Source organism: Hemicordylus capensis, chromosome 4, assembly GCF_027244095.1.
Source record: "Hemicordylus capensis ecotype Gifberg chromosome 4, rHemCap1.1.pri, whole genome shotgun sequence".
Taxonomy (NCBI): Eukaryota; Metazoa; Chordata; class Lepidosauria; order Squamata; family Cordylidae; genus Hemicordylus; species Hemicordylus capensis.
Genome location: NC_069660.1, coordinates 95,633,455 through 95,657,419, shown reverse-complemented (window position 1 = coordinate 95,657,419; position 23,965 = coordinate 95,633,455). Strand labels below are relative to the sequence as shown.

General features: G+C 40.5%; 1 protein-coding gene across 5 annotated transcripts in view; it reads left to right on the top strand.

The window, feature by feature from the left end:
* GLIS1 (GLIS family zinc finger 1) overlaps positions 1-23,965 on the top strand; it is a 335,102-nt gene that overhangs the window by 136,987 nt on the left and 174,150 nt on the right. For all 5 annotated transcript variants that reach the window (XM_053248208.1, XM_053248207.1, XM_053248204.1 and 2 more), the window contains one exon: positions 5,751-6,852. In XM_053248208.1, the coding sequence (XP_053104183.1) occupies positions 5,751-6,852 (1,102 nt within the window). The remainder of the gene's footprint in view (positions 1-5,750; positions 6,853-23,965) is intronic.

Sequence of the window (23,965 nt, the reverse complement as noted above, 5' to 3'; positions counted from 1 at the left end):
AGCATAATTGTATGCATTTTTACTCAGAAGTAAGTTCCACTGTGTTCTATGGAGCTTACACCCTAGTGAGTTCAAATATATGTACAACATGTTAGTGCTGATAGGCGTGAGCCTTATGGCACTTACATTGGCTATCAGTTCATTTCCAGGCCCAGTTCAAAGGGCTGTTACTTTTAAAACACTGTATGGCCTAAGACCAAGTTACCCAAAGGACCACCTGCCTAGCCTTTAAGGTCTTCAACTTGGCTGCCCTGACTTGGCTTGTAGGGCATTTTCAGTGGTGGCACCATACTTTTGAAGGTCCAACAGGTCCCCATACTGGTAATTTAAACAGACTCTCCTTTTTTTTCTTTTAAACTGAAATTAACATTTTAAGCTGGTCTTATCCTATTTTTATTCTGATACATTTGTTGTTCACATTCTAATATAACTGGATTTCTTGTTTTTATGTTGTAGTTTTTGCAAACTGATTTGCAATGCGATATAGAAATATATTAAATGAATATTTGGGGAATACAGGCTTAGGCTTGTATGGGTGTCAAAAGCAATACTGTATCTTGGAGGGAGAAAAAAAAGGCAATACTTGGCATTATATTACTGCTTTTTAGCATGCATTCTTCATGTATAAGAACATAAGGACAGCACTGTTGGATCAGGCCCAAGGCCTATCTAGTCCAGAATCCTGTTTCACACAGTGGCCCACCAGATGCCTCTGGGAAGCCCACAAGCAGGAGGTGAGGGCATGCTCTCTCTCCTGCTGTTGCTCCCCTGCAACAGGTATTTAGAGGCACCCTGCTCTTTAGGCTGGAGGTGGTCTATAGCCACCATACTAGTAGCCATTGATAGACCTGTTCTCCATGAATTTGTCTAAGCTCCTTTTAAAGCCATCCATACTTGCTTACTTTTGTTGCCATTAGAAAGTTGAGTGTATCATTCTTTGCAGATAAATTCAGCAAAAAATCCTTACATTGTGGCTAAAAACTTAAGCATGTTGTGTCTGTTATCCTTAATCTCCATTTATGTTACAATTCCACCAGGACTTGAAACTGTTAGGCTTCAAGAGAGGAAGGGCTGAGATGACATACTGAAAGCGTACTTTGCTGTCGTGGTTCTGACCATCCTAGCTTCCCAAAATGGGGTGGAGGTGGGATTTCTGTGGCTCTATTTAGTTTTAACCAAAATGCAACCATAATAAAAGCTTGTACCATCTCTGCCATCAGCAAAAAAAATGTTCCAGATAATTGCTTGTTAGGAATAAAATCTCATTTAATGTGCTAAAAGCCTTTATCCCTTTCCATCCCTCTTTAACTTATTTAAGAGCTGTATTCTAGAGAGAGCCATTCTTTCTCTTCCCCCATCTCCACAAGCTCATCTAATGGCTTTCAAAGTTATGCTGTGCATTTTCCACTACATAGAACAGGTAAATGAGATGCATATGTTCTACTGGAAAAGTCCTAATAAGTTTCTTCACCACAACTGGCCCATAAGCAGCTAATGTTGGCCATTTTTCAGGTAATCCATTATCAGGCATGGAAAACATCTCTCTTGCTGGGCTTAGTCATGAAAGCAACAGAAGGAGAGTGTTTCAGAGGTTCTGAAGATGATGTAGCAGAAGATGATCTAAACTACCAGAGGGTCAAACAGTATCTCCTAGCAGTTATACATTTACATATAGAACAATCTGAAGAAGATTTCCTAATATTTTGTTGGGAGATAACCTTGTTGTTTATCAAGGAGGTTGGATAACCGTGCTGTTCACATTGTTTTTGTAGCTGGGGATAGAAGACTTTTAACAGAGAGGAGGGGAGAGAGAGAGAATGTATTACACACAACGTTAATGTGGACAAAGCCATAAGTGCATGCTGAGCTTGCTGATTCAGAATACTTATTATATGTTAGATTTTTGTTGGATATAATAAATAAAATTCTAAATAATATTGTACTTAGAATATTGAATAATATTCTAAATATTGCTGATTTAGCTACTAAAGGTAAAATTCAAATTATTGTCTGAGCAGAGAGGTATCTCCACTTAATGAAAACGTACACCCAGCTTTGACTGCTAGAGAGGCCTTATTTGTACCAACAAGTGCTGGACTGAGATTTCCAAGGTAAGCTGTCTAGCAGGTAAGCTGTCCTACAGCAGTGGTCAGCTGTCTTTAAGTTAAAGCCAAGGTTTCTCTTAAGCAGATCCCCTAAAGCTTCTTTACACTGCTCAAACAATAATTTGATTCTTATAATGGGCAATTTTAAAAAAAGTCTGGATTGGTCCAGCCAATTCATACACCCCTCATTTTATAGTGAATGTTATAATTCAGTTCATGTGATGAATTAATATTCAGATTAATATTCTGCATGTCCATAACATAGAACTTAATCTGCACTTCAAATTAAATTCCAGTCATATTCCTGGGTTGTGCTAGGCCTCTCCAGATGCCTGAAAGCATGAACACAAAGCAATGGCTGATATGTTATTTGGGTACTCGGGTCTACAGGCCTCAGATGCTGTTATGGCCTTCATAGCATGAATTGGGCCATCCTAAATGTTCCTTTTGTGTTATGGACTAAAGATGGAAGAGATGTCTAGAAGGACCCAGTTCACTAGGAATCAAGTACTAGCATGTAGATGCTCTGTGTGGGTTAAGCTAGTATTTATGTATTAACCCAATTTGATTAAGCATGTAGTTATTGGAGGGAGGGAATGAGGGAGTGAGAGAAGGTTTGGCAATTAGTTTGATTTGATAAGGATACCAGGGCATTCCTCTGTTCCAATTTAGCTTGGATTCTTTTGAAGCTACTCTGAAGTTATGGGATGGAAAAGCCATCCATCAGTAAGAGCTGCTTCTGTACTACATAATTATAAATATCAATGAAAAGGGGTTGCTTGCTTTAGCTGAAATCTTGCATAGAGCCTATTTCTTTTTCTTTTTGAGATCCCTAAAATGTAAAACCTATGTGCCTATTGGTAAACTGACCCTGGTGTTTAAACTTGTCTCTGGACCATAAGAGCTAGAATACTTAAAAGAACTGGAAATCTTAGGTTTCTAACAGGAGTATAAGAGCCTCTAAAATAGTCTTGGAACTACCGTTTCTTAACTGCTAAGGGTTTGTTAACAAATGAGGCATTTTTTGAATATTGTTAGCTATTAATACATTAACATGTGGATTTCCTTGCATGAAATATGGAATGCATGGTAAAGCAGTGATAAGGTGTGCTAGTAGTTCCAAATGCAAGTCAGAAAAAGATTTTATACCACATAATTTTTAGGTATACTAGTGAGCCTCATATTTTACAGACAAGCTGTTAAGATGTGTTAATAAATGTGCATTTATTATTTCACCTGTAAAAACCAGGTGTGTTGATTATTATCAGATGAAATGTAAGGGATTAAGATATTATGAACAGTAAAGCATGGCAAGTCATAAACATTATTTGAAATAGAATTTGTACAAGTCACCATGCTGGAGATGAAAGAGTTGGATGTGAAATCTCAATGGAAAAAGAGGGAAGTTTCCAATGGGATTAAAAAAATAAAAAAAATCCCGAATCCAGTCCTTATGGTTCATAAGATATTGGGTTGTAAACCTGCCACAATGAGAAGACTAAATCTTGCCAGTTCTGCATCCTGGATCAGTATGATTTTATGGGAAACACTTTTGTGGGGTTGTTTTTTTTTTTAATATGGCTTTGTGGAGTCACTGGGATGTATTAGAAAGATGGTATGCAGGCATGGTGGAAATATCTTCAAAATATATGTAACCCATCCCATACGTCTGAAGTTTACTATGTAGATCTTTCCATTATTGCACAATATGCATGACATATGTATGAACACAGATTTATCAGTGATTGTCAACCAAAACATGGCATTACAATTTTTAAATTTTAATGTGTTTTTATCTATTTTATCTTTTTATGTATTTTAAATGTTTTATATATTATATTACATTTTAATTCTGTAAACCACCTAGAGATTTGATATTAGGAGGTATATTAAATCAATACAATACAATACAATACAATACAATACAATACAATACAATACAATACAATACCTTTCAGCCAAGAGGGTCTTTTAGACCTTTTTTCTCAAACCTTTTAGCCATGACACAAATTCTATCACCTCTTCTACTTCCCAGCTAAATATCCTTCCAGAATATTGCCTGACAGTTTCAAAAGCAACCGCATAGTGCGACAGAGGTGCTGAATACAAAAAACGATTTTGTTAATGACAAGCAAATCCCATTCCATTAATACATGAGTCACTTCTTCTGTAGGGATTCTGCTTGAGCTTGATCAGAGTTAGCATTAGGGTAGCACTAAAAATTAAATTCTATGCGTGTGTGTGTTAAATGTCTGGGAAAATCCTGGGAAAATCTTAGCTCTTGTGAATAGATTTTTTTAAAAAAAAACCATGATATATTTAATCTTAGAATTGGGTTTTCTGTTATCTTAGATTCAGGACTCATGTTGTTCATTCTTCTGTCCCCCTGTTTGTATAACTGATATAGCTGGATTCCATTCACACCTCCCTCTCTTTCTGGTTAAGTCTATTCTAAACCTATAGTAGAATCTGGTGGCAGACTTCTGAGGTCAGTAGACTGGTAACACTTCAGATTACAGGTATTTTAAAATGCTCCTATGCATAACATAACATAAACAGCCTGCAAGTAGAAAGAGCAGGCTGGTCTAGAACAGTTTCTTCCTGACATGTTAGCCCATTTACTTGAAAGTTTTACACAGGGGAGCATGGTACCCCTTCCTGGCTGCAGCCTGTGGTGATCGTCTACTCTGCCACCTCTTTCTGCTGCATATGTAGGCCAGGCCTGCAAGGTAAATTATCTCTGTGTGCAAGTGGGTATTACAGTGTGGGAGATACTGTAAATGACTGGTCAGAGGAAGCAGTGTGTTTGTGCGTGCTATCATGTTGTGTTAAATTATAAATGAATAAATATTGGAAGTTATGATGTTTAATATTTATATCCTGCTTTTCAACAACAGAAGTTATCAAAGCAGTTTACATAGCAAAAGAAATGAGGAAATGGTTCCCTGTCTCAAATTGACTTGCATCTAAACAGAAATGTAAGGGAGAAACACCAGCAACCGTCACTGGTGAGAACAGTGGACATGCTGCAATGAACAGGAATGGAATGGACTTTCCAGTTACTGTGCTGGAATGAACAGGGACAGTTCGTGTTCTCTCTCTCTCTCTCTCTCTCTCTCTCCCCCCCCCCTTGTTAAATAGAAGAGAACGACCACTTTAAAAGTTGCCTCTTTAGTCATTTTACATGGGATTCTCTGTATTTCTAAAGTGTCCATTTTCTTGCACATGTGAACACAATCCACAAAATTCTTGTTTCATGTGAACCAGCTAAACTTGTATGATTAGCAAACTTGGAAATAGTGAATGCTTTACATTTTCCCCACTGAAGAGTCAGGTAGAATGAGGTGCACGCCATTTTGAAAAATGCTGTCTTGGTACTTTGTATTCTGTATAGGTGTAACTGACACCATATGAGATGCTGCTGCTTTTTTCATTCTAAAAGAGAAAGCATTTCAATCATTTTCAAACAGTTCAATAATTAAATACCTCAAATAGTTCAATAATTTTCAAATAGAGGCGTGAAAGGGGATGAGCATGTGGCCTTAAGTTATCCCCTGGCAAGGATTCTTTTAAGAAATGTTGCAGCTTGTATGAAATGCTAAAGTTCTCTGCCACTTAGTGATGCTAAATTAAATTGTGTTTCAGACCTCCACCATTTCAAGGCTCAACGGACTCTATCACCCCATGCATGAATGGAAGTCATGCTACTCAGCACATAAAACAGGAGTGCCCAAGTGATTATAAGGGCCTTTCTGAGGTCCCCACACACAGAGGGATTACCGAAGGAATGGAACTGAGAGGCTCCAGCAGCCTTCATCCTGAAATAGACCTAATGAACAATGGCTTTACAAATTCACTTTCATCGTACTTCTTTAATAATGAACATAGCTCCTCCCTAGGCTCATTTTCACTCAGCAGCCCTCAGCATTCAAGCAGGCACCAGGCAAATAACCTGAAGAAGAGATGCATCTCCATGCTGCCGTCTTCTGCTGATGGGATTGATATTACAACAATCATCCGTACGTCACAGACATCACTGGTCACCTGCATGAATGGACTGCGGGCTAATTCCACTGGCATTTCCTCTTCTTCTGGGGAGATCACTCTGCAGAGTACTCAGAAACCCTCTCGCCCCCAGTCTGGCTCTCAGCCTGAGAACCGTGGCCATCTTCATTCCCCTTCAGTATGCCTTGTACCTGTTTCCACTGAATGTGTCCGAGGGGACTGTGATCATCCACAAATGCAGCAAGCAGAAGAAAATACAAGCCTCTGTCTTATAATGAACAATGCTAGTATTCCTCAGCAAGATGTTTCACAAAGCAACCAGAAGTTGAATTTTTTAAAACAAGAACCACTTGATGAATATTCTTCTGCCACAGAACTCTTTCAGTATCACCAAGAGCTGCCACCACCTTATCATTTACACCAGCAGCGAAGCCAAACTCAAGGGACCCTGTCTCACTTACATGCCTCCATGTCTCCAAAGTCTCTTCACACAAGTGAAGGTGATGAGCAGGAGACCAGCAATGGCAAGCAGGCCTGTCGGTGGATTGATTGTAGCGCTGCTTATGATCAACAAGATGAACTGGTTCGGCACATAGAAAAGACTCATATTGATCAACGGAAAGGAGAGGACTTCACTTGCTTCTGGGCCGGCTGTGTCCGTCGGTATAAGCCTTTCAATGCTCGTTATAAACTGCTGATTCATATGAGGGTTCATTCTGGAGAAAAACCAAACAAGTGTATGGTAAGTCTGGAATACATTTATTTGACTAGAAGCACACTGAGGTCTCTGCACTTGCCCCCCCCCTTTAAATTCTTGCAATATTTATGTTGCTTTTTATAACTTGTTCTGTGATATTTCAAAACAGAATTTGACTAGAAGCACACACTGACTTCTTCTAACGCTTTTTATTTTCTCAATTTCCGTCCAACATAATTACATTGTTTTTCTGCAGCTTGGGCTATATTGCTTGCAAAGAGAATTTGTGAAGAAAAATAGCTCTTTCTTAGAGGAAATGTCTGAGTTATAAATATTGTAATACCACTGAATAATATTTTGCTGCCCTCTGTGAAACCTTAATTTTTAATACAATGGTTTATATTTGAAATAGCCACTGAAACATTTAATATGATGATCAAAGCAACTTGTAGCAATTTAATGTAAAGGAAGGGTCACTGTGCCTCAGGTGACATTTTAAATCAAGAAACATAAAGCACATTTAATGAAATTCTTTTCTTTTGGCCTTTTGAACAATATCCCAAGTAAGCACAACCCTTTGAAATAATAGATGACAGAAAAGGAAGAGTAGCCTAGTAATTATTATTAACAATTAAAATTAAGCATGTGATATAAGTTTTAGGATGGCTTTCATTTAACTTGGAAAAAAATGTTTTGAGAAGACCAGTAAAACTGTTCTTCTCTGATCCTGCAGACCTAAGTTATATAAGAATTCCAAAGAGAACATCTTGGGAACAGCATTGTCTCTGCTTGCATTATCACCATAATATGGGTAATTAAAATAAAAGCTAATGACTTGCAGTTGCCTTTCCACATGCTGAAAGCCCCAATAATATGAAACCCTGAATAGAACAGATGATAACAAGGCAAGATTGGTCAGAGCTTCCAAACCCAGCTGTGAAATATGAAACTTTTGTTTGCGACCCCAAATGTATTGCTTACAAAGGAATAACCACACCAGGAGATTGGGTTGCCTCATCAAAACGTCAGCAAGAAGGAGCGCTTTAGAGATTTGATGTTTCTTCACTGGAGTACAGTGGAGTTCTGCTCTGAAAGAAAGGAACACCCACTATGTCCTATGACTGTGATGTTCTGAAAGGCATTCCCTTCAAATGAAAATATCCTTTCAAACTGAAGAGACATCTGGAAACCTTACAGCAAGCGAGGTAGCACATTGGAGCTATACTTTCCCCAATGCAATTCATATTGAGAGCAATGTATAAGGGTGAAAGATAACACAGGATTAGATGAATTCTCACTGTGTGGAGAAGAATATATTTCAGTGACATCAGTCAGAGCCTTATTTCCTGTATATCTGTTTCAGCATATCATGGTGTACACAAAGGATTTGTGTGAGGAAACAGCAATATAGTGAGACAAATTTTCTGCACATGGTTTTTCCTATACAACATTATTTATGTCTATTTATGTTTACTTCCTTTCATCTAGACATTTCCTGTTTCATAATAAATTATGTATTTTAAAATGTCATGATAAGGATTCATATGTATATTCTTCTTGCCATCCCAATGATTTTATGTATTAGATATATGGCATTCTTTAAATCATTCCATTGCTCTCAAATTGGTAAAACTAGCTATTGCATTTAATAATAATAAAGTTATAGTACATTCTTATCTCTATCACTTGTGAACAGAGAAGATTTAAAAAGTCACCATGATTTCAGCAAGATGATTGCAAAACTCATCAGTGTACCAAGTGGCACAGACAACTTGTGTAAGAACATGGAAAGGGCTGTCTAGGAATGTAAACCTCCAGTTGTGTCTTATAAAAGTTACTTATGTGGCATTCTGGGAGTTAGAAATGTGAAGCTGTGAAAATGTCTAGATTAAACAGCAAAGCTGGCTTTATAGTTTTGTAGATTGCGTACAAAGTGATAAAAACAAGCTATTTCATTTTTCTTTACATGTTTATTTTAAAACTAGAGGTGCTTGGTTACTTTTTTTACATTGATGAAAGATGTGATATAGAAATCTTGGTTTACTCGCCAGTAAGAAAAACCCTCTTCACATTTTCTTTGAAGTATTTATTTGACAGCTATTGTATGCAGTTTTCTAATGTTACCTTTCTCAGTCAGTATTTCACTCAAACCAGTACTTGTAATTCAATTTAAGGAATGCTATGAGATTACTGTCTTTGTATCATTGTGTTAAGATGTATTAAATAATGAGTAAAGTTGGAAGAATGTTGAGCTGTGAATGTGACTATAGAAAAGCTGCATGCTGTAAATATTATGTTTCCCAAGTATCCTCTCTCTTTCAAGTAGATGGGCAAAAGGCTCTTTCAGTTCTGATGAGAGTGCAGGTTTTTGCATGGGCATCATGCTCCAGTCAGAATTAGGACCCTAGCATTACAGAGCAAATAGGACAAACCAGTTTTGTGCTGACCGTAGAAGAGTTATGGGTAAGACTATTAATAGCTGCTTTGGTTTAGAAAAAGAAAGGGCAGGGGATATAAATATTCAAAATAAATGATTTAGGATCAGGAGTTCAGTGCTAAAGTCAACGTGATCTCAGGGGACTACTAAAATGCATCATTTTTGCAATGCTAGTTTTAAAATGTTAGGTGGTCAAGAAGTTCCAGGTGCACATCTTTTAATATCAACCAGAAGTCTTTTTACAGAACAAAACATTGCTGTACAGGAGGGGTGTGTGTGCGTGCACTGCGTGTATGCACATATACACATAATTGTGCTTTGATTCAATATTGGTTTAAAGTATCAGATTAATAAGGGAATTAATGCCTCGGAGAGAGAATTACTTTCCACATTTTGATGTCCTGAGCTCATTTTTAAAATTATTAAGAGTATTTTAAAAAAGGGAAAGGGAAAAAAGCTTAGTTCAGTAACAACTGGTGATCACTGGGTGTCCCCTGCCACCTTTTAGAGATTTCGTTTTCCCTTCCAGAGTACATTTCTGCTTTCTTTTAATCTGGGTTCTTTCCTGTCTGTTAAGCAAAAAAAAAAGTTGGCTAAAAATGCAGTGAACGTGTTTAAGGGAGGCTGGCAACAAGTAGCTCCCTGTCTATATGCATAAAAGCTCTGATCCATGTAAAAATTATTAATTTCTTATGACAGGCTTTGCTACTATGTACTGTAATAGACAAAGGAATTTTGGAATTCAAGCTACTTGAGAACAGGAAATACATGAGACATTTTGATTGAAAAGTAAATGGTCCACTAAAATGGCAGTTAATCCTTTTATTATCTTTCCAACAGCAGTTTCCACAATACTTTCATGAGGTAAGCTTCCCTTCAGTCCAACTGTAACACTCATCATTACAGCTGGTTTAAATTTAGCCAGTGTGCTCCTTTTCTCAGCAACAGACAGTTGAAAAGCAAAATTCTATCTGCAGTAAAGGAATTACTGATATTTTTGGGTTCCTCTTGTGTGTTTTGGTGCCAAAATCTGTATGAGTAGTGTTTTCATTTTCTGTTAAAGATTCTAATTAATTGATTCCTTCTCTGCATTGTGTGTATTTAATTTGTGTGGTGTTTTTTTCCCTGTGTTGTTTTGTTTTTACTCCCTTTATTCCTTGGGCTGTGCAAGTAGTCTGAAGGAAACTACCTAATCTCTCTGCAATATCCTGTTATGTTTCATACTTAACTTGTGTTATTTTAGTTTTATTAAATTTGGTGCTCATCTGCATTATGATCAAAAATATATCCAACAAAAATAATGATGCAATGCTTCTAAGACTTGAACTTTTGAAGATTAATTTCATGCTTTCTTAGATTTGATGTCCCAGACAATTGGAATTTTGATTGTCTGACAAGAGAAATTAACCAGTTTAAATGTATTCAGTTTAAAACAAAAAAGAGAATTTCTCATATTAGCTTTTTGTCCCAATGTCATTCTGAGTAATAAATAGTGATCCCTGAATGCCGTACAATAACACTTAAGCCTCTATTTGCATCTGCAAATATGTTATTCCCGTCAGGAGTGTCTCTCTCTCTCTCTCTCTCTCTCTCTCTCTCTCTCTCTCTCTCTCTCTCTTGCTTCTCCTTCAGTGCTAGTCAGCCATCAGATAAGTAATTTTCCCCTCCTTTGTTGTGACACTGAGAGTGCTGTTAATCCCATATTTTGAAATGTATGTGTTGTTAATAATCATAAAATACAACCTCTGAACTGAAGATGCTGACTGAAGATAAGATAAATATAACTTTTGGTTTATTAATCTAATATTAATGCTTTATTTAAAACTAGATATTCATGTAAACATGCTTGCAAACAGTAGACAGCTGGCAAATGTGTGATTCACAAACACCTGTTTCTCTTATTTTTAGGTTAAAAACAAGTGCTTCAAAGTGCTTAATTCATTTAAACATTACTGTTGCCACATGGGAACCACTTTTTCTGGGAGTGGCTCCATGTGCCTGGAGTAACGTTTAAATGACATTTGATCATTGTGGCGCTTTTCAAGAATTTACTTCACTGGGATGCTGATTCCATGGGTGGGTCCCTTGTGATTGGCCCAACTTATGTGTAAGGGTGGCTCCAGAGGGAGGACAAGGGGGGAAGTGCCCCCAGACAAATAGTTCGAGACAAATAGTATCACAAGTTGTTATTGTTGGTTTTTTAAACAGGTATTTTGCTTTAAGGGAAAGAATGACAAATTGTGCACTTAAACCCACATATCTCAAACATTGGATAATGAAACACAGACAATGTAATTGATCCAGCCCAAGTTAAGGACCAATCCCAAGTTGTGGGAGGGGGTAGGAGTTTTCACTCTGACCTGGTGTGTCCCCCTTAGTATTCCCACCCTCCTGGTGTGTCCCCCTTGTGGCAGGTGGGTGACGGCGGCAGCAGGCCAGTGACTCCTGCCATCTTGGTGAATGGAGAAGAAGAGTGAGATGCAATGGCAGTGGCAGCAGCTCTTCTTGCCCTTTGAAAGCCAGGAGGATAATGTCCTTTCTCTGATTTGATGAAGGGAACAATGCGAATCTGACTCTTCCTCTTCCCATTGGTAAATAGGGTTTCCTTCTAGAAGCTCCTGTGTCATCACAGGGGATTCTATAAGGAATTCCCCTTGCCATGGAGGAGGATGAGAGGAGGCAGCAGTGCCATTGTTGTGAACCAAGCCTGATTTGTTATACTAGATATGCTCCGGAGCTAGCATATGAAATTAGGCATGTTTCATCAGTGTCACCAAGTGACCAGTTCTTTTATACTGTGACCATGTATAGTCTGGGTGCAAAGGTAGAAAGGAGACCAAAACAATCCTAAATGATTCAATAGGTTTTATTGAGTTTAAAAGAATAACAACATCAATCTGAGCAGAAAACAGAACAATCTATCAGTATTACTAACAATATTTCAACCATAGACAGCAATAACATTCACCCAGTGTTCCTAACTATCATATGTGTATGTATTAAATCTTCCTAGAGCCTAATATAATTCAGATATAGATGGGAAAAGGGGCGGGGGGTAAGGAATGGCATGGTTTAGTGGATCAGGAATTAGTAGAAGGAAGAGGGGGGAGAAGAAGGGGGAAGGATGGAGGGATCCAATGCTTGTGGAAGCAGCATATTACCAGAGTCAGAGGCTTGAGAGCGGTGAGGCTTCAGCTGAAGGAGAGATGTTGTAGCTGGAGAACAGGAATTTGGGAGCGATGCAAGCTTCTAGCAGTCAAACAGGCAGTTTGCTCAGAGTGAGGCAGAGAGTGAGAGCATCATAGCTAGGGAAGTCTTGACTTCTCACTGCGCAGCAGAAGTCACAGACAGTTCCTGTCCATGGACAGAGTTCCTACTTGTTGCCCCGCGGTTTAGGTAGCAAACTCTGGGATGGCTCTTGACCAAGTATGCTTGTTAGGCAAAGATTGCTAGCTGCCATGTGCAGAGACTCCCTTCTTATAGTTGTTCCTTCCTTTGATTTCCATAGAGTCTATTTTCAAAATATCCTCATCCTTCCTGGATCCCAAAAAGGTGACAATTTGCTGTTACCCTCTGGATAGTGTCTTTTAATTATTCAGGATATTTGCTCAGTCCAGGGAGATCTGAATCCCATCTTCTCTTAGCTGCTCTCTTGGGGAGGGGACATTCTATTTTGCACAGAGCAAATCTGCGTCTCTGAGCTGCAAATGGGCATCTTCTCCTGTCCCCAGATTTCTGGTGCCTGGTCCCAGAAGGTGTTAAAAGGTGTTAAAAGAAGAATTAAATCTATAGGTGTTTTCTTTGTGTGCATCTACCTAGAGTGGAATTTCTATAGACAGCAATTGGGTATCCCCTTTGGGCAGAGCAGAGCAATCATTGACAAGGATCAACATACACTTCTTGCAGGAGGAAATGGAGCTTAGCTCCTCACCACAGACGTTATCTGATAGTAAGTTAAATTTTAGCATTTGGATAGCCACAGCCCAGCCTTTGTGTGTGTTGGGTTTTGGGGTTTTGTTTTTTTTTTTGGAGTACCCATTTCACAATACAATGCTGGATTGCCTCTTCCTTCACAAAGCAGTTAGCAGAGGCAGCCATGAGACCCAAGTGTCAGTTCACCTTGAGTTCAGGCATTAATTGATTCCTTAATAAAAAGGAATCAGACACAGGCCTGAATTCTAAACAATTCTGGGTTGGTAATTCTGGGTTTAATGTTGGGGTTGGGGTGTCTCCAACACCATGGGTCTCCCCTCGTGCTACTGCTGCCTCCTAGTATCTCTCATATGGACCTTGGGGGTGTTAATTGTAGGTCAGAACTTTGCTGATTCCTGATGGTAACCCTTTTCAAGCCTATCCAGTTTACTGATTGTTGAGATAAGTTCAGAGAACTATAGGAGTGTTTGGCTTTGATTATGTACAATGTTTGCTACTGAATATGACATTTTCACCTATGGCTGCAGTTTTTCCACAGTGTAGGAGGTCATCTTGGCAATATGGGTTGTGCACTGAACATGCTTTGCAGACAGGACCAGATCTGATTTGTAGGCGTGGCCAGTTTCCTGTATAGCAAAGTCGTCAAATCCCCAGATCTGATCCTTTCTTGCTTCAGCTTACAGTACTGTGGAGGAGCTGCTCTCTGCCCTTCACCATTTTGGATAGCTTCTGTATTTCTTATCCATCCTTACCTTCTAGGACTGTGCCAGGGTGAGAAAGGATTCTATTCATTTATCTTTCTAACCTTCTAACTGCTTTTTTAGATAATAATTTGGTTGATTGAACCTTATCTTGTGTTTTCTTAGTTTTTATATTGTTTATATTGCAAGATAGAGATTGCCCATACTGGTGACATGTTGGTGGGGTCTCTTTCTAATGTACAAAGAAGGAGATGAACAGCTTAAGACTCCAGAGGATAGAAAGTACGACATCCTCCTTCATTAAGCCCATTTAGTGTTGGCTACGGTAATTAGAGCAGTGGCCTAATTACCTAAGATTGCCTCCAGTCTGTGCAGGCGGCATTTGGCCACACTGTCTTCAACAGGTAGTCTAGTCATATCCTTTCCCTCTCTCAGTATCCAGCTTGGGCATGCCCCATATTGCCAGGATGACCACCTACATGGTGGAAAAAGAAACGGTCTTACTGTGAAGGGTTCTTTGTCACAGTGTACAGATGTCATCCAACCCACCTGAATGTGTGCTCGGTCCTGTCGTGCGTTTTGCGGGGCACATTTTGTGGATGGAGGTGACTTTCAGGGTTATAAACTTGTAGTCCTCCATTCTCTGCCTTGTCTGTCTATGCTTTCAAATATTTTCTACTCTGCTTCTTTTGATTTGTTTCCTTCTCAGTTTTTTTCTTATATGCAACAGTCCCAGAACTGGGGGATTTGGCACCTTCACTATACAGGAAGCTGACCACGCCTTAAAATTAGTTTTGGTCTTGTCTGCAGAGCATACTCGGTGCACAACCTATATTGTCAGGATGACCTCCGTACACTGTGAAAAAGAATCCTTCATGGTAAGTCCATCATTTTTTATTGGTTCTTATTCTGTTTACATTTGAGCTTTGCATAAATTGTTGCATCCTCACAGGACCTCTAGGCCCCCACTGCTCTAGTTTCCCTTCCCTTTGTATCTAACCTGCCAACTGAATTCATCAGCTGCACGGATGTCACTTCATCAGATGCATTAAGTCCACAAAAAATTATGTCACAATAAATCTGTCGGGCTTTAAATTGTCACAGGATTTTCTGTTGTATTTACATTATATAAGGTAGGAATGTGCTGTGTTAGATGTAGAACCCAAGTTCAGATGTTATCTTACTCAAAGTTCAAGATGGATACATCATGTTTTCTAGTGATTAGTTTTGGTGGTAGCTATTCACGTGGAATCTGGTCTTGTTGAATGTGGCACATGAATTTGTTTGTCTGTCCATCCACTGTAGTCCATGCAATGCTAGTATACTGTGCTTATTGGGTGACATAAGAACGTAAGACAAGCCCTTTTGGATCAGGCTCAAGGCCTGTCTAATCCAACATCCTGTTTCACATAGTGGCCACCAGATGCTTCTGGGAAGCTCACAGGAAAGAGCCGAGGGCATGCCCTTTCTCCTACTGCTACTCCCCTGCAACTGGTATTTAGGGGCATCTTGCCTCTGAGGCTAGACGTGGCCTATAGACTAGTAGTCATTGATAGACCTCTCTTCCATGAATAAACCCCTTTAAAGCCATCCAGGCTATTGGCTGTCACCATTTCTTGTGACAGAGAATTCCATCGGTTGATTACACATTGTGTGAAAAAGTACTTCATTTCTCAGTCCTAAATTTTTTGACAATTAATTTAATGGGATGACCCCTGGTTCTAATGTTATGTGAGAAGGAGAAAAAATTTATCTCTATCAACTTTCTCTACACCATGCATGATTTTATAGACCTCTATCATGTCTTCTTCAGTTGCCTTTTTTCTAAACTAAAAAGCCCCAGGTTTTGTAGCCTTGCCTCATACATTAGGAAGGTGCTCTAGGTCCCTGGCCATCTTGCTAGCTCTCTTCTGCACCTTTCCAGTTCTACAATGTTTTTCTTAAGATATGGTGACCATAACTGCACACAGTACTCCAAATGTGGCCACACCATAGTTTTGTATAAGGGCATTATAATGTTAGTAGTTTTATTTTCAGTTCCCTTCCTAATAATCCCTAGCATGGAATTGTGCTTTTTCACAGCTGCCACATATTGAGTTGACACTTTCAAAGAGCTGTCCACCAAGACCATCTCCTGGTCAGTCACTGACAGCTCAGACCTCACCAGTGCATATATAAAGTTGGGGTTTTTTGCCCCAATATGCATCACTTTACATTTGTTTATATTGAACTGCATTTGTCATCTTGTTGACCACTCTTCCAGTTTGGAGAGATCCTTTTGGAGCTCCTCACAATCTGTTTTGGATTTCACTACTCTGAATAGTTTGGGGTCATTTGCAAATTTGGCCACCTCGCTGCTTACCCCAACTTCACCTTCATCAACTTCAATAAACTGTAGCTGGGGATGATGGGGAATTGTAGTTCATCAACATCTGGAAGAAGCCTGGTTGGGAACCACTGTACTAGATCATTTAAGAACAAGTTAAAGAGCACTGGTCCTAGTACCGATCCTGGGGCACCCCACTTCTTACTTTCCTCCCTTTAGAGAACTGTCCATTTATTCTTACCCTCTGTTTCCTGTCCTTCAACCAGTCACCAATCCACACATGAACCTGCCCCCTTATCCCATGACTGCGAAATTTTCTCAAGAGTCTTTGATGAGGAACTTTGTTGAAAGCTTTTTGAAAGTCCAGGTATACTATGCCAACTGGATCAGCTTTATCCGCAAACCTGTTGACACTCAAAGAACTCAAAATGGTTCATGAGGCAAGATTTATCTTTGCAGAAGCTATGCTGCATCTCCTTCAGCAGGGCCTGTTCTTCTATATCAGGGAAACTGTGGCCCTTCTGCAGATGTTGGCCTACAACTCCCATCATCCCTGGCTATTGGCCACTGTGGCTGGGGATTATGGGAGTTGTAGTCCAAAAACAGCTGGAGGGCCACAGTTTGACATCCCTGTTCTATATGCTTAACAATTTTATCCTTGAGAATGCTTTCCATCAATTTCCCTGCAACAGACATTAAGCTAAACATGAAGTGATGAAGGCAGTCACTCACAAAGGCTAGGGGTAAGCATCCTGCTGTTTGATCCAGCTTGGCAACTCATCATACACTCTTAGCTGTGCAACTGAAACAAAAAACCCACACCACCACTCTCTTGCCTCTTCCCTTTGGTGTGATTTGTGATTGGTTGGAGGAAAAACCCGGAGCAAGTGGGTGGGAACGCCCAGGAAAAATATCTGCCAGGGAGTGCAAGGAGGAGCTAACAGCTATATGAACTGTCAGTGTAATCCCCCAAATTAAACATCTTGCAAATCTGCTGCAAAGCAGATTTGCTCTTCAGATATATGAAGGCATGTGTAAATAACTTCCAAGTTCTGTACACCACTCAGGATTAAGTCCCAAGGTTGCCTTCTCTCTAGTTGGTTCCAAGACCAGCTGTTCTAGGGCACAGTCATTGAGCGTATCTGGAAATGTGACCTCTCTGTCATTACCTGAATGTGAATTTACCTGGTCTGTGTGTGGGTAATTGAAGTCAGCCATTATTACAGCTCTGTCTCTCTTTGATACCTCTCTGATTTCCTGCTGAAACTCCCGGTCACTGTCAGTGTTCTGATCAGGAGGGTGATAGCATGTCTTTAGCAGCACGTTACCTTTCAGGCCTTGTAATGTCACTCACAGAGTTTTTGTGGAGGACTCCAGTCTTCCTAGGTTTTCTAGCTTGTGAGATTTTATCCCTCCTTTAATATACAATGCCACTCCACTCCAGGTTCACCCCTCCCTGTACTTTCTGTAGAGTTTATATCCAGGAATAACTCTGTCCCACTGGTTCTAACTGTTCCACCATGTTTCCGTTATGCCCACTATATCTTTGTTTTCTTAACAACCAAGCATTCCAGCTCGCCCATCTTGGCTTGGAGGCTTCTGGCATTGGCATATAAGCACCTATATGCCGAATCTCGTTACCTGGTGTGTGCTTTCTTTTGGCCATTTGATCTCTTTGACTGGCTAGCACATTCTTCTGGCTGTGTTTTATCTGGTTCTGCTCTGTCCCATTCTGGTTTATCTGAAGCATTTATACCCTCACACCATTAGCTAGAATGTGGATCTCCATCTTCAGATGCCTACCTGCAGAGCCAAATTACATGTTATATGAAAGATCCACAGTATCAGATATCCTTACTCTTTTTAAAGCTTAAAAGTGTGTGTGTGTGTGTGTGTGTGTGTTTGACTTTGCCCTTCCATGTGTGTTCCTGATTAAAATTGCTTCTCATCCCTCCGGCTTCTACTAACCCCACTGAGAAAATGTACCTGTGTTGTGTCTGTTTCCCCCAGCAGGATAATAGCAGCTTTGTGTGGGATCAATAAAACAGTATGGAGAGGGGTCTAAATAGCCCCTTCAACTGCTACCACTGCTTTGTTCCTGTTTGGAGTCCCTCCCCAATGGCTGATTGCGTGTACTGGCAGATGTCTCCTCTGAACCAACCCAAAATGTGACTGACATCCAGGCCAGTACTGTACTGGTGCAAGAGTGCTGTCATTCATACTAACACTGCACTGTTGTGTGAAGGGTGATTGTTGCCCATCTCTTAAGAACATAAGAACAACCTAGCTGGATCAGGCCCAAGGCCTACCTATCTAGTCCAGCAACCTGTTTCACACAGTGGCCCACCAGATGCCTCTGGGGAGCCCACAGGCAAGAGGTATGTGCACGCCCTCTCTCCTGCTGTTGCTCCCCTGCAACTGGTATTGAGAGGCATCGTGCCTCTGAGGCTGGAGGTGGCCCACAGCCACCAGACTAGTAGCCATTGATAGACCTGTTCTCCATGAATCTGTCTAAGTCTCTTTAAAATCTATTAAACTGATGGCTATCACCACATCCCATGGCAAAGAATTCCATAAATTAATTATGCGCTGTGTGAAAAAGTACTTCCTCTTGTTGGTCCTAAATTTCCTAACCTTCAGTTTCATAGGGCGACCCCTGGTTCTAGTGTTGTGTGAGAGGGAGAAAAATATCTCTCTGTTCACCCTCTCCACTCTGTGCATAATTTTATACACCCTGATCATGTCACCCCTTAGTCTTCTCTTTTCCAAGGTAAAGAGCCCCAGATGCTGTAGCCTAACCTCATAAGGAAGGTTCTCCAGGCCCCTGATCATCTTGGTTGCCCTCTTCTCACCTTTCCCAGTTCTACAATATTCTTCTTAAGATATGGTGACCAAAGCTGTATCCAGTACTCTAGATGTGGCTGCACCATAGATTTGTACAAGGGTATTATAATATTCTCAATCCCCTTCCTAATTATTCCTAGCATGAAATTAGCGCTTTTCACAGCTGCCGCACCTGTTATGAACAGTCGATCAGAACCAGAGGTACCAACTCAGAAGTATGGTGAAATATAGGCCTGTGTCTGACTTCAGTTTATTAAGAAATGATACCTGAACTCAAGGTGAACTAGGATGTTGCTCTCCCTGCTCGGTGGAGCAGGAGGAATCCAGCAGTGTTTTGTAAAATGGGTGAACACAAAGGCTTTGGCCTGGGCTACTCATATGCTAAAATGCATCTGACTCACTATGTCTATGGAAGAGTCTGCCAGAGGCTGATCTTCCCCCTTCCTGTTGTAAAGAAGTCAGTGTTAAATCCTTGTCAGTGATTAACTGTATTGATCTCCATGGAAGTTCAACAGAGGCAAAATGCATACACAGTAAATGCCTGTAGATTTTAATCCTCACCTCACCAATGCTACAAATCTCACACACACCTTTTCATGTGTACTTTAAATATTCTCTTGTTTTCAATTAAACACTGGGTAGAGGTACACAAGCTGTCTCACACAGAATATCCTGAATCCCCTTACTAACTGCTGACTTTTTAACACCTTTTGGGGAGATGCCATTGTGGCTCTCAAGTGCAGATTTGCCTTGGGCAATGCTCCCCACCCCTCCCTTCCTGAGTGCGCAGTTTACAGAAGATGAGATTCAGAGATCTCTCTGGACTGGCCGATATCCTGAATAATTAAGGATATGTTCAGAAGGTAGCAGCAAGTTGTCACCTTTTTGGACACCCAGGAAAAGAGGAGATTTTGATTAGATTCTATTCAAGGATCAAAGAGAAAAACACTTTAAAGAATGAGGCTTTTAGACAGAGAGTTCAGCAGTCTTTTTCCTACAGCAAAAGGCTGCTCACAGGATCCCAGGGTTTGCTGCTAAGCCGCGCGGCAAAGCAGGAATTCTGTTCATGAACAGAAACTACAGCAATGCCTGAGTTTTGCTGCCCAAGCTGCGTGATCTGAGCACTGCAACAACTCCTGTCTCAGCCAAGCGCCTCACTCCTTCAACTGAAGTGATTCTCTGCTTTCAAGCTTCTGTTCCTGGTATATATGCTGCTCCTTTACAAGCCTTGGAATTCCCTCCATCCTTTCCCTGCTCCCTTCTCCTTCCCCCCCTTCTTTTCCTCTACTAATCTCCTCAAAACCATGCCAGTCCTCAGCCTCTCTCCCCCCCCCCCGTCTTTTCTGCCTGTATCTGAAATGTATTAGCCTTTAGGAAGATTTAATGCACACACATATGTTAGTTAGGCACACGGGTGAATATTGGTACTGGTTAGGATGCTCTGTTTAAATATTGTTGCTAATATTGATAGAGGGTTCTGCTTTCTGCTTTGCTAGATTATGTTGTTAGTCTTTATACTCAATAAAGCCCATTGAATCCTTTTGAGTAGTTTGATCTCCTTTCTTCATTCTATCCAGATCATACGTGATCACTAATATAAAAGAACTTGGTCCAGACCTATTTTATATACAGGTGAAACTCGGAAAATTAGAATATCGTGCAAAAGTCCATTAATTTCAGTAATGCAAATTAAAAGGTGAAACTGATATATGAGACAGACGCATTACATGCAAAGTGAGATAAGTCAAGCCTTAATTTGTTATAATTGTGATGATCATGGCGTACAGTTCATGAAAACCCCAAATCCACAATCTCAGAAAATTAGAATATTACATGGAACCAAGAAGACAAGGATTGTAGAATAGAACAATATTGGACCTCTGAAAAGTATACAGTGTACTGTGCTTGATTGGCCAGCAAACTCACCTGACCTGACCCCATAGAGAATCTATGGGGCATTGCCAAGAGAAGGATGAGAGACATGAGACCAAACAATGCAGAATTGCTGAAGGCCGCTAATGAAGCATCCTGGTCTTCCATAATACCTCATCAGTGCCACAGGCTGATAGCATCCATGCCACGCCGCATTGAGGCAGTAATTGCTGCAAAAGGGGCCCAAACCAAGTACTGAATACATATGCATGCTTATACTTTTCAGAGGTCCGATATTGTTCTATTCTTCAATCCTTGTCTTCTTGGTTCCATGTAATATTCTAATTTTCTGAGATTGTGGATTTGGGGTTTTCATGAGCTGTACGCCATGATCATCACAATTATAACAAATTAAGGCTTGACTTATCTCACTTTGCATGTAATGCGTCTGTTTCATATATCAGTTTCACCTTTTAATTTGCATTACTGAAATTAATGGACTTTTGCACGATATTCTAATTTTCCGAGTTTCACCTGTACATTCTTGTTGTCTAGTATAACCTTAATACATATTTAGAGATAAATGTAGGTTTCATTTTTAGAAGATAGGTACCCACTTCTCATAATGCTGTTTCATTTAGGCAACCAGGCCTTGCATTTCGTTGTTGCACTCTTTGTATTTTGCATGCATGCCTTTCTTCACCTCAGGTACATGAACTTCATTAAAACTGGGGCCTATCCCATTTAGTTTCTGAACCAACCCATGCACTCAATTTGGTTTTTTGTTTGGATCAGGGGGGTGTTCTGTGGGTGTGGGATCAAGTGGTTTCCCCATTGTCATGGATGGACCACTACCTGGTTAAGGTTGGTTTCACAGCCACAATCCACCCCTGCAGGGGTGGTGAACCTATTAGGATGTTCCGCCCCAAAAAGCTGCTGGACCGAGAAGGATTCCAAAAATCCTTGGAGGGCTTTGATGTTGGTGAAGCTGGTGATTCTGTTGATGCCCTGGTGGGAACCTGGAATAGGGAACTCACCAGGGCAGTAGACATGATTGCTCCTAAATGTCCCTTCCGACCTGCTTCAAAAATGGCCTCCTTGGTATATTGAGGAGTTGAGGAGGCTGAAGTGGTTGGGTAGGCAACGAATGCAAGTGGAAGAGAACTCAGTGCGAATGTGACAGGATGCAGCATGGGACCATTTTGAAGGCTTATGAGGTAGTGGTGCGTGCAGCAAAAAAAAAAAAAAGATTTTAGTTTGTGTGCATTGCGTCTGCAGGTTCACGTTCAGCAGAGCTTTCCTGGGTTGTGAGGAGTTTAATTTCTGCTCTTTTTAAAAAATCAGTCCCTGGACTTGTTCTGCTGTGATGCATTTAATGGATTCTTTGCAGACAAAATCTCCTGTATTCAGTCTGACTTTGACTTCACTTTTGCTGCAAGGTCTATGAAGGAGGTGTCCAGCAATCCCTCTTGCTGTATTAGATTGGATCAGTTTCAATCTGTGACTCCTGAGGATGTGGACAAGCTGCTTGGGGTGGTGCAGCCTACCGCTTGTTTTCTGGATCCTTTAACGACTTGGCTGCTTCTGTCTAGCAGGGATATTGTTGGAGGTGGCCTAGTTCATATCATAAATTCATCGCTGAGGGAGGGTAGATTGCCTCCCTGTTTGAAGGAGGCAATGGTTTAGACCACTTCTTAAGAAACCTTCCCTGGACCCCTTAGCGATGTATAGTATATAAATGAAATAAGAATAATCTTTATACATCATAATAGTTTGGGAGGGGAATCTTAGGCCTGTGCAGCAACAACAATATTGGGTGGGTCTGATCTGATCGGGGGCGGCGGCAATATGGCCACCCCAACACCATTGGAACTTGGATTGAGACAGAATGGGCCCAGTATTTTACTGAAGATCCTATCAGAAATGCTCCCCTATGCTTAGGCCCTTTAAAATTTAAATATTCAGCATCACAGCTCCAGGTCACTACAGCCCTTGGAGGCCTCCATTGCTGGCACCACTGCTGCTGCTAGCCATCTGCTGCACCACCAGGTGCACCACCCTTCCTCTGCTGGCCCTGTTGCTGCCTCTGGCGTGCTAGCCACTTTTTCCAGCTTTGCCTTGGGCCTCGACCAGAGGTCTCTGATGCTGGCCCTGCTGCTTCCTCTGATCACTGCTTCCTCAGCCACTGCTGCTCTGGATTGTTGCTCCCCTGGCTGGCAGGCATTTATTTAACGTATTTTTATACCACCCAAAACTTACGTCTCTGGGCGGTTTACAACCAGATAACTTTGACATTGCTGCTGCTCTGGCAGCACCACAGTCCTTTTTGTCTACAAAGTGAGGGTGTGTGGAGAAAAAGGGCATTTAAAAAGGAAAGAGCCATATTTAGTTGTATTCCTTAGAGCAGGGGTGGACAAATTTGGCCCTCCAGCTGTTGTTGAACTACAACTCCCAGTATCCCCCACCACAATTATTATAGTGTGGATGATGGGAGTTGTAGTTCAACAGCTGGAGGGCCAGGTTTGCCCACCCCAGCCTTAGAGGAGCTACAATCCCAACAATACCCCATGCCTCCTGGGTATTCTTACAAAGGCAAGAACCAATGAGTCATTCTCCACATAACAGGATGGAGATCAGTATTTGCTGATAAAACTTCTGTGTTACACAGATTATATTATCAAAATTTGAGGATATTAAGGCATTGGTTGCTACAAAAATGGTATGGGCGTCTGTCCTAGCAACTGAAGAATGGTTAATCAAGGCTTTGAAAATATCAGAGGTAGATACATTGAATCCATTCTCACAACAAATTTTATAACCACAGCAACTTTAGTGGGAAAAATGATCTCAGTTTGCTTCATATTGGAGATAAATACTATAAACATGTATGATTGGTCAGATATTTGTTCTTGTGAATGAATTTATTGAATACAAATTAAAATGGGAAAGAAACTATTATTTTTAATTTCTGTCCTTCAATATTCATCATCTGTGTTACTGGTTTCTGATTAGAACAGAAGCAAAAGTTTGAATTCTGATGTTAGA